Consider the following 11631-nt stretch of genomic DNA (forward strand, 5'->3'; position numbering starts at 1 on the left):
TGGGTCTCGCACACGTCCGTCACACACCAGACCCCACACTTTGTAATCGATACAAAACATTGATAGAAAAGAAAGCCAATCATCAGCACAGAGAAGGTGAACCCAGAATATTTCACTGAGTCCTGTCATGCCAAGTGAAGAAAAGGAGACCTCATTAAAATGAATGAAAAGTGCATTTCTAGCTCAAAGGGTGATCAACATTTGGAATGATCCACCAGGTAAGGGGATGAATTCAGGATATTGGAGGAGTTCACCATACAGCTGGTTGCTAGGCTGGGGAAGCTGGTTTTCTGGAGCTAAAGTCAATGCGTCAAATGATATTTTCTTCTATCTTTATACCCCTGCTATAGTGATATTACAAATTGCAGACAAATCCACCGAGACCCCAAGAATGGCGCAAGAACCAGGTAGAAAAATTCACGCTTTCTTGAAGGCTCTGTTAAAGAGACTGGTCGATGATGATGACAACACTCGAGGAGAAATATCCCAGACGATATATAGACTGGGCCAGCAGTGGCCAGAATATGTCCTCCTCACTTGCCGTCGCTACCTCTGGCAACGTGTCTGGCTCCCGGATGAACAGAGCACAATCATTCTGAACACCATGGAGATGATCGTCCAAGACAAAGTCAGCTTCATTCAACACCATGTGGCTGACTCTCTCATCGTTATGGCTTCCCTCAGAGCGACCACGCTGATCGAGGCACATAAGCTAAGCCAGGAAGCTGCATGTAACCTCCTGGTTACCATTGGCTTAGGATTTTTACAAAAAGTGCTGGCAGTTACACTGGAAGATATGAAGACAGGGTATCCATGCCATGTTTACATGGTCAAAACACTGATAAAGCTGTCATCAGCCCATGTCAATGAGATGGTACCTTTAATAAAGCCCGTCCTGGAGATTATGATTCCAGTACTGAAGAAGGTCAGGCTAGACTACCATAAATCAGTGTTTGCCACAGCACTGGGCGCGTTTAGCAAGAACATCCTACTCTACGTGGATGATGTAGAGAAGCGCCCACAGACAACAGTGACTAAAGAATCCTTCGCCAATGAGATGAATATTGCTTATGATTTTCTTTTTAATAAGTGGCTTGAGAAGGAGGAGTCTCCATTAAATATCATAATAGTGGAAGCTCTGGGCTACTCCACCACCTTGATGCCCAAAGACCGCCTAGAGGTAGAACTGCCAAGGTTAATTCCTGGAATCCTGGATCTGTACAAATTTCAATCCCAACACCTTGCTATCACCCGTAGTCTGGGTCAGATTGTAGCTACTGCTGTCAATATGGGAAGCAAAAGTCTGAGAACACAGATGGAGGGTCTGCTGAGCAACTTACAGGAACAGTTTTGTATTCCAGTGGATTGCGATAACCGGCTCGCTGCAGAGAATCGTAATCAGATCCTTGGCTGCTACTCTGTTCTGGCCCAAGCTCATGCTGACTCACTGATGGAATTCCTTCTCCCCCAGTTGGAGACCAACAATCCACAAACTAGACTGGGAACACTAAGTGTCCTCAAGCACCTCATCAGGGCTGTCCCTTCACAGCTGGAAAGGAGGAAGGCCCAAATTGTGGCTGGTTTGAAACTAACGCTTCTAGACAACAACAACAATGTCAAGAAGCTGATTGTGGAGACAATTGGTGCCATGGCTCACGAAGGTTACCTAGATCTAGAGGGAGGAAGAATAATGGTGGAGTTTATCCTGAAACAGTATGTTCTCTCCACAGACTCAGGGAACCAAATCCCACTGGATAATGAAGGAGATCAGGTTACCCATGAAGATTTGAGTCCAATGTGTGAGGTCATGATGTTGACTCTGACAGCTCTGGAGAGTATGGAGGATGTACTCTGGCCATTCCTACTAAACTTCATGACTTCACCTCAATACACCAAAGGGCTAACAATGGTCTCCCAGTGTTTAACACGACTTGCAAAGAAGAAGCTGCAAGTGGGAGATGAGAAGTATTTCCTCCTTTATAAACAAATTGCAAATCTCCCGAAACCTCAGGCACTGCTGACACGGCTTCTGATTCTAGCTTGTTGTCCCTATGCACTGAGGCTACTACAGGCCGTGAGCCTGAATATTCACACAGCAATAGTGAAGATGTGGGAGGAGGAGATTCCATTGTTAGTTAATAACTTGGTGGAGAGTTCCGAGAAGACCCTGCCCCAGCAAGAATGGGAGGAGAAACTGATCCTGCTTTTGTCCAAAACTCTGAAAACAATTGAGGACGAGCAGTGGACATGCCAGTTGATCGATGAAATAAACCAACAGATCACAATCTCCCACAGCTATCCACAACAGAAGGGGTTTCTATATAAATGTCTTGGGATGGTGCTACATCACTCAGGCAGCACGGACATACAGAAAGAGATTGAACAAATGCTACAGATTGCTCAGCACAGGGAGACCGTTGAGAGAGAGGGTGTAGCTGTTGGAATTGGTTTCTATTCTATCACTAACTTTGAAGCCACCTTCAGCAGCCTCGTGGATTATAATAACTTAAACCTCCTGAAGAAGTCCAGAACTTTCCTCCGTGTCCGTAAGGATGAGTCTGATCTTGAGGCGGATGATGCTAAGAGCACATTGGTTCTTAGTTATGGGTATCTGGCAATCAATGCTCCACCAGACCTTTGTTTATCGCGAATAGAGAACCACATTCTGCCAGTGTTAAGTGACCAACTCAGCCAGCTTGGACAGGGGGTAAAGGAAGGATCCATGGACTTGACTCTGACCTTGAGCCTGATAAAGACCGTGACTCTGATAGCCAGAGCAGTGCAGTCCAGCAGTCGGACATTCCCCTTGAATTTCAGCAGGAAAAGTGAGCTACTGAAGGACATGCAACAACTTATCGAGGCTGAGCCCACAGAGCTGCTGCAGACTCCGATTCGGCAGTTGGCAATGAATGCCTGCCTTCATCTTGTCCAACTGAACCCACAGTTAGATGAAGCTGATAACTGCCAGTTAATTCAAAGCTGCTTGAGGAGTATTTTCAGTTTGGTTCCTGTGGACCCCAACCAGGCCCAGGACGGGACACCTGCTAACCCAGGAGGAGGAGAGACTCTTTACACGGAAAGTATGGCTGCTCTATACAGTCTCCTCAAAGAGGTTGTGCTTCAGAACCTGTCCCGAGGGTCTCCAGACCATACACAAATATTTGGAGAAGTGGATGATATCACCGAGGGGTCACGAAAGAGAGCGAGCAGTAGACGTGACCTCGAAGCTGCTGACATTCTACTGGCAGGAGCTTGATGTTGATAATATAATGGCACCGATTGACTTGGGGGCTGTAGTTGGTCAGCTGCTGCCATGATGTGTTGACTCCTTGCTCCCCATACGGCAGAGGGCAATGGACAGTTTGCACATCCTACTGAAGATCCAGGCGTGTTATGAAGGTGTGAATCTCGGTGAGCAAATTGAGCAGGAACAGGTTCTGCAAAGAATTGGCCAGCGATTGGCGAGCACAGACACCACAGTCCTCTTTCAAGGATGCTCCGAGCTCGCAGATCTCATTTCCCAGCACTTGCCCCGGGACCAGCTGGCCAACCTGCTCTTTATGCTCTTCAAAGGGCTGGTTGACCACCACCCCAGCTGTTCCAATACAGCTGCTATTATAATGAAAGCTGTTGTTAAGAGACGTGGCCCTGAGCTGGAGGATCAGCTCCCAGAGACCCTCGAGGCGCTGCACCTCCAAATGCTGGCAATCAGACAGAAGGAAGTGACACTGACTGTGATAGAAACCTTCACTCTCCTCACTTCCCAGCACCTGCCAGCTGTTGTGCGTTGTCTCCTCAGGTTCCCCGTGGACGAGCGCACCATCGCCATCTGGCGCTCAGTAGCAAAGAAGACCCAACTGGCTTTTTCATCATTCAAACAACTGATGCAATACATGAACAGATCAGTGCCATTGAATGAAAGGAGCCATTCAGAGACCGAGGATGAGAGCCCTGATGCTCTGGCTGTTTTAAGCGCTCTGTATGAGATGGTCTCAGAGCCAGAGTCTGCCGAGGTTGTTAACGCCTTATATTCTGAGTTATTCGCTGCTCTATTGAATCATCTCAGTTCCTGTATCTACGTGAATTTGCCTTTTGACTTCATTCCTTGCTGTGAATTGGAGCTGTCAGAACATCGATCAGCAACACCAATGTGCAAAAGCCGAGAGCTTTGCCTGTCGTCAGTGAAGACTCTCAGGGCCTTGCTGAATCGAGCGCACAATGAAGTGGTTGTAGATTCCGTCCAGGAGAAGGGAGGCTGGGATTTGATGTTGGACCCACACACCTACCACAAGGGGATCGCTCTGCTCGCTCGAGCGATGAGCTTATTCAATGAGCACCAGCTGGTTGGGATTGTGCTGGATCTTGCCCCTGTCCTGTCAACTACACAGGAGGGTCAGAAAGCCACAGTGGCTGCCTTCTTTGCTGAACTTTTAAAATGTTCATTGACCTTCCACGCGCGGCTCACTAACATCCTGGTGAATAGTTTGCTCACGGGTCTACTTGATTCGACTCTGGCTGTCAGGCTGCTCTGTGTTCGAGGCCTGGGGAATATTCCGATTGGAGTACCTGGAGTGATGGAGAGACACGCTTCAGACCTGTTGGCTGCAATGAGCAACATACTGCAGAGCAAGGAGTACCATGAGGAGGAATTCATGATTGAAGTGACATCAACTCTCTCAAAGCTCTTGGACCAGCTGAGTGTCAATGCTATCAGACCCTTTTGTATTGATATCGCAAAAGGAATTCGATGTTGCTTTGAGTTCAATTCTGCTCAGGTTCGTGCTGCCGCATTTACTGTGTTTGGCACTTTGGCCACATGTGGACATGAACATTCAAGGGCTTCCTTTATGGACGAGATCCACCTGAACCTGGTCAGTTTGTTGCTACACCTGGATGAAGAGAGTGAGGAGGTCCAGAGGGCCTGTCTTTTAACACTGTGCTCAGTCGCCCCATATATCGGCTCACAGAGGGTTTGTGGAATAATTCAGGAGCATTCACGGGAAGGCAGCCTGAAGTATGAGGAATTTTTGAATATCCTTTCCTTGCAACTCATCAAAGATTTCCCCAGGAGGATCAACTCGTATGAAAAGTGCTGCAGGTCCTTCCTACACATGGGGCCTCGTCTCCGAGGGGATGCGGTCTTCTTATCAGTCGTCCTTTCTCAGATTCCACCGGAGCCGGCCCGGAGGAAGACATGGATCGAGAAACTCTGCTGTTTAAGGATCCAGCGTGGACGATCCAACTCAACTCGACAGACTCACCGATCCTTCTCCACCTGTTTCAGACTGTGCTGAGAGATTCTTGTTGTAAATATGTTTATTCATAATTTGTAAATATGTTTATTCTTAATTTTACCTCTATTATGAAATAAATAACAATCCTGTTCTGACCAATGGAGTTCCCAGTGGATGGATTCAATGCTAGACGTGTGACCGGGCAGGACCTCCTGCATCAGCTACCATTGCATTCATTCTCATTTGTTTATTGTGCTCGGGCCCCCATTAGGAGGTGTTGAAGGAGGGGAAGTAAGAAATTGTAATCTGCTGCTGCATTTAAAGAGCTGCAGCAACATAAAAGGGTCGGCCCCAAAATTGAAAAAGGGTCCTTGTAGAAGCAATGGATGGGAATAAGCTTCAATCACAGGTAATTAATTACCGGTGAGTTAACCAGTAATGCACAGGAGGGGCTGCCAAACCATTCGCACCCCTTTCCTTCACTTCCAGCATCACCTTCCCTCGTAACCTTCCATGACTGAATGCACTGCAAGTCTCCCATGATTTGTACCATTAATCTTAGCCCATTAACAGCTTGCTTGCTGCCAGCTACCTAAGAACAAACATAAGAACATAAGAAATAGGAGCAGGAGTAGGCCAATCGGCCCCTCGAGCCTGCTCCGCCATTCAATAAGATCATGGCTGATCTGATCCTAACTGCCAATCCACTATCACAGAACCATCTCCTGAATCTAACAAAATTAGACACACGAAATAGGAGCAGGATCAGGCTACACGGCCCCGGGGCCCGCTCTGCTACCCACAGGGCCATGACCGATCCGAACCTAGACTCATGTCCAAATTCCTGCCCGCTCCCCGTAACCCTTAATTCCCTTTACTTCTAGGAAACTGTCTATTTCTGTTTTAAATTTATGTAATGATGTAGCTTCTACAGTTTTTTGGGGCAGCATATTCCATGGACCTACCACCCTCTGAGTGAAGTAGTTCCTCCTCATCTCAGTTTTGAAAGAGCAGCCCCTTATTCTAAGACTATGCCCCCTAGTTCTAGTTTCACCCATCATCTGGAACATCTTCCCTGCATCCACCCGATCCAACCCCTTCGCAATCTTATATGTTTCAATAAGATCGCCTCTCATTCTTCTGAACTCCAATGAGTAGAGTCCCAATCTACTCAACCTCTCCTCATATGTCCATCCCCTCATCCCCGGGATTAACCGAGTGAACCTTCTTTGTACTGACTCGAGAGCAAGTATGTCCTTTCTTAAGTATGGACACCAAAACTGTATGCAGTATTCCAGGTGCGGTCTCACCAATACCTTGTACAACTGAAGCAATACCTCCCTATTTTTATATTCTATGCCCGGTGCCAGGGTTAAGGACATCTCCTCTGGACTGGAGAGAAACTTGGAGTGGGAGGGGGAGGATCCAGTTGTCGTGGTCCATGTTGGTACCAACGACATAGATAGGACAAGGAAGGAGGTTCTGCTGAGGGAGTTTGAGCAGCTAGGGGCCAAATTAAAAAGCAGAACCACAAGGGTAATAATCTCTGGATTATTACCTGAGCCACGAGCGAATTTGGCTAGGACAAATAAAATTAGAGAGTTAAATGCGTGGCTCAAAGACTGGTGTGGGAGAAATGGGTTTTGCTTCCTGGGACACTGGCACCAGTACTGGGGCAGGAGGGAGCTGTTCCGTTGGGACGGGCTTCACTTGGCCAGTGCTGGGACTAGAGTCCTGGCGGATCATATAACTAGGGCTGTAGAGAGGGCTTTAAACTAACTAGTGGGGGGGAGGTTCCTAGAGAGCAAATAATAAAAATGACAACAGAGAAGGTCACAGACTTAGGTAGCAGTGGGGAAATTAAAAACCAGAGCGTGTCAGGAAGGGGCAGAAGGTATGGAGTAAAAGGTAAAGTAATAAAAAGGGCAAAAGCAGGAACTAAGTGTCACAAAACATCTTTGAAAGTTCTCTATCTGAATGCACGTAGCATTCGTAACAAAATAGATGAGTTAATGGCACAAATAACTACATATGGGTATGATCTTGTGGCCATTACAGAAACATGGCTGAAGGGTGACAATGCCTGGGAATTAAACATACCAGGTTATTTAACGATCAGGAAGGACAGGCAGGAAGGAAGGAAGGGGAGGTGGGGTGGCTATGTTAATAAAGGAAGGAATCACTGTAATACAGAGAAATGATAATGGGTCAAAAGATCAGGACAATGAAACAGTTTGGGTGGAGGTAAGGAATAATAAGGGGAAAAAAACACTAGTGGGCGTGGTCTATAGGCCTCCGAACTGTGGCAACTCTGTTGGATGGAGTATCAATCAGGAAATAGTTGAGGCTTGTAATAAGGGAACATCTATAATTATGGGGGATTTTAACTATCATATTAATTGGACAAATCAAATTGGGCAGGGCTGCCTTGAGGATGAGTTCATTGAGTGTACTAGGGATGGGTTTCTTGAGCAGTATGTAACTGAACCGACCAGGGGGCAAGCAACCTTAGATCTGGTCCTGTGTAACGAGACAGGATTAATTAAAAATTTCCTAGTAAAGGATTCCCTTGGAATGAGTGACCATAACATGGTTGAATTCCATATTCAATTAGAGGGTGAGAAGGTTGGATCTCAAACAAGCGTGCTAAGCTTGAATAAAGGAGACTATGAAGGTATGAGAGCGGAATTGAGTAGAGTGGATTGGGAAAATAGATTAAAGGGTAAGACGATACATGATCAGTGGTGTACATTTAAGGAGTTATTTTACAACTTCCAAAAAATATATATTCCACTGAGAAGAAAAGGGTGTAAAAGAAAAGACAGCCATCCGTGGCTAAGTAAAGAAATTAAGGATAGTATTCGACTAAAAACAAGGGCATATAAGGTAGCCAAATCTAGTGGGAGGATAGAGGATTGGGAAAACTTTAAAAGACAGCAAAAAATAACAAAAAGATTGATTAAGAAAGGGAAGATAGATTATGAAAGTAAATTAGCAAAAAATATAAACAGATAGTAAGAGTTTTTATAGTTATATAAAAAGAAAAAGGGTGGCTAAAGTAAATGTTGGTCCCTTAGAGGATGAGACCGGGAAATTAATGGTGGAAAATATGGAGATGGCAAAAACACTGAATGAATATTTTGTATCAGTCTTTACAGTAGAAGACACTAAGAATATCCCAACACTGGACAAACAGGGGGCTAAAGGGGGGGGAGAGGAGCTAAACACGATCAAAATCACTAAGGAAGTGGTACTCGGTAAAATAATGGGACTCAAGGCGGATAAATCACCTGGACCTGATGACTTACATCCTAGGGTCTTGAGGGAAGTGGCGGTAGGGATTGTGGATGCATTGGTAATAATTTTCCAAAACTCCCTGGACTCGGCAAAGGTCCCGGCAGACTGGAAAACTGCTAATGTAACACCCTTATTTAAAAAGGGCAGTAGACAGAAGGCTGGAAACTATAGACCGGTTAGCCTAACATCTGTGGTAGGTAAAATTTTGGAGTCCATTATTAAGGAGACAGTAACAGGACATTTGGATAATCATAATTTAATAGGACAAAGTCAGCATGGTTTTATGAAGGGGAAGTCATGTTTGACAAATTTGCTGGAGTTCTTTGAGGAAGTAACATATAGGGTGGATAAAGGGGAACCAGTGGACGTAGTGTATTTAGACTTCCAAAAGGCATTTGACAAGGTGCCACACAAAAGATTATTGCTTAAGATAAAAAATCACGGGATTGAGGGTAATATTCTGGCATGGATAGAGGATTGGCTATCTAACAGAAGGCAGAGAGTTGGGATAAATGGTTCATTCTCAGGAGGGCCCGCAGTCTATCGATCTGCGCGCTGGCGCAGGTGCCACGCGATAGAGCATCCAGGGGTTCATTGAGCTTCCCGGGCCGGTACAAGATCTCGTAATTGTAGGTGGAAAGTTCGATTCTCCACCTCAAGATCTTGTCATTTTTGATTTTGCCCCTCTGCTTGTCGTTAAACATAAAAGCAACTGAACGCTGGTCAGTGAGCAGGGTAAATAGTTTTCCGGCCAGGTAGTGCCTCCAATGACGCACAGCCTCCACAATAGCCTGGGCCTCCTTCTCAACAGCGGAGTGTCTGGTCTCCGGGCCCTGGAGGGTTCGTGAAAAGAAGGCCATGGGTCTCCCCGCCTGATTAAGGGTAGCAGCCAGGGCAAAGTCAGACGCATCGCTTTCCACCTGGAAGGGGATGGATTCGTCCACTGCGTGCATGGTGGCTTTGGCAATGTCTTCCTTGATACGGTGGAAGGCTAAGCGGGCCTCTGCCATCAAGGGAAAAGAGGTGGACTTGATCAGCAGACGGGCCTTGTCCGCATAGTAGGGGACCCACTGGGCGTAATAGGAGAAAAACCCTAGGCACCTCTTCAGGGCCTTGAGGCAGTGGGAGTTCCATAAAGGGACGCATCCGGTCGGGGTCGGGACCGATGACTCCGTGTTCCACAACACAGCCAAAGATGGCGAGGCGGGTTGTGCGGAATATGCACTTCTCCTTGTTATACGTCAGGTTCAGGAGTTGGGCGGTGCAGAGGAATTTTTCAAGGTTTGCGTCATGGTCCTGCAAGTCATGGCCGCAGATGGTCACATTGTCCAGATATGGGAAAGTGGACTGCAACGCATTTTGATCGACCATCCGGTCCATCTCCCTTTGGAAGACGGAGACCCCGTTGGTGACGCCAAAGGGAACCCTAAGGAAGTGATAGAGGCGGCCGTTTGCCTCAAAGGCAGTATACTGGCGGTCCTCAGGGCGGATAGGGAGCTGGTGGTACGCTGATTTCAGGTCAATGGTCGAGAAGACGCGGTACTGCGCGATCTGGTTGACCATATCAGCTATGCGGGGGAGTGAGTAAGCGTCCAGCAAGGTGTAGCGATTTATTGTCTGGCTGTAGTCGATGACCAGGTGCTGCTTCTCGCCGGTCTTAACGACCACAACCTGGGCTCACCAGGGGCTGGTGCTGCCCTCAATAATCCCCTCCTTCAGGAGCCGCTCCACTTCGGTTTTAATGAAAACCCTGTCCCCGGCACTGTATCGCCTGCTCTTTGTGGCGATGGGCTTACAGTCGGGGGTGAGGTTAGCGAACAGTGGGGGGGGGGGGGGGGGGGGTGACTGAGTGTGGAGAGGTTGCACCTGGTGCGCGGCGGGCAATTTGGAAGCTGCTGGCTGCGGACTGTGAGTGGGGGGGAGGGGTCCACCGTACGCCATCGTAACACTTTTAAGGTGGCACTGAAAATCTAACCCCAGTAGAACGGCAGCGCAGAGGTGGGGCAGAACCAGAAGTTTACAATTATCGTACACACAGTCCCGTCTACTAAGAGTGTCACCACGCAGTAGCCGCCAATGTCCGCCGACTGGGACTCGGAGGCCATAGAAATCCGCTGGTGTGCAGGCAGGACTGGGAGAGAGCAACGCCGCACCGTGTCGGGGTGGATGAAGCTCTCCGTGCTCCCAGAGTCAAAAAGGCAGGTTGTTTCGTGACCATTTACCTTAATGTCCATTGTGGACCGGGCCAGTTGGTGCGGTCTCGCTTGGTCCAGCGTAACAGAGGCCAGCGTAGGGGTCGGTGTGTCGCTGCGGGTATCAGATGAGGCAGTGTTGGGGGCCTGCTGCGTCCCGGCTGGCGTCCAAGATTCTCTTGTTAATAAAATTGATGCGCTTTCAATTACTCAAAAGACTGAGGTTAAGCGAGTAACTAACAGGCTTTTATTAACAAGCGAATGAAGGTGTGCCTCGAGTGGTCGACCAGTCCAGAATACAGAGGGACTGTGGAGCAGTCACCTTTATACCTGGACTCGTGGGAGGAGTCAGCCGAGGCATGTACAGACATGTACACAGTGGAATACAAACACCCACACAGGCAGGTATAACAGTGGTTTACCACAATACTAAGATGGGGGGGGAAAGTAGTGAGTGAGGAGGACATAAAAAACCTTCAAGGGGACATAGACAGGCTAAGTAAGTGGGCAGAGATTTGGCAGATGGAATACAATACTGGAAAGTGTGAGGTTATGCACTTTGGCAGGAAAAATCGTAGAGCAAGTTATTATCTTAATGGCAAGAAACTGGAAAGTACTGAAGTACAAAGGGATCTGGGGGTCCTGGTGCACGAAACTCAAAAGGTTAGTATGCAGGTGCAGCAAGTGATTAAGAAGGCCAATGGAGTGTTGGCTTTCATTGCTAGGGGGATAGAATATAAAAATAGGGAGGTATTGCTTCAGTTGTACAAGGTATTGGTGAGACCGCACCTGGAATACTGCGTACAGTTTTGGTGTCCATACTTAAGAAAGCACGGTGGCATAGTGGTTAGCACTGTTGCCTCACAGCACCAGGGACCCGGGTTCGAATCCGGCCTCGGGCGACTGTC

At 47.5% G+C, this 11631-nt stretch overlaps 1 protein-coding gene and 1 pseudogene across 1 annotated transcript; both read left to right on the forward strand.

The window, feature by feature from the left end:
• Nucleotides 1-391: 391 nt before the first annotated feature.
• Nucleotides 392-3256, forward strand: LOC147101955 (maestro heat-like repeat-containing protein family member 1 pseudogene; annotated as a pseudogene).
• A 97-nt stretch (nucleotides 3257-3353) lies between these two features.
• LOC147101956 (maestro heat-like repeat-containing protein family member 1) lies at nucleotides 3354-5294 on the forward strand. Its single transcript, XM_085965163.1, has one exon. It carries the CDS (start codon nucleotides 3354-3356, stop codon nucleotides 5292-5294), a length of 1941 nt encoding a protein of 646 aa, XP_085821289.1.
• The last annotated feature ends 6337 nt before the right edge of the window (nucleotides 5295-11631 follow it).

This window comes from Somniosus microcephalus, chromosome 23, assembly GCF_052327205.1.
Source record: "Somniosus microcephalus isolate GS21.2 chromosome 23, FLI_Smic_1.0, whole genome shotgun sequence".
NCBI lineage: Eukaryota > Metazoa > Chordata > Chondrichthyes > Squaliformes > Somniosidae > Somniosus > Somniosus microcephalus.

What these genes read in the sequence shown, in the direction of transcription:
- LOC147101956 (XM_085965163.1), top strand. Translation starts at nt 3,354, where the DNA reads ATGGACAGTTTGCACATCCTACTGAAGATCCAGGCGTGTTATGAAGGT.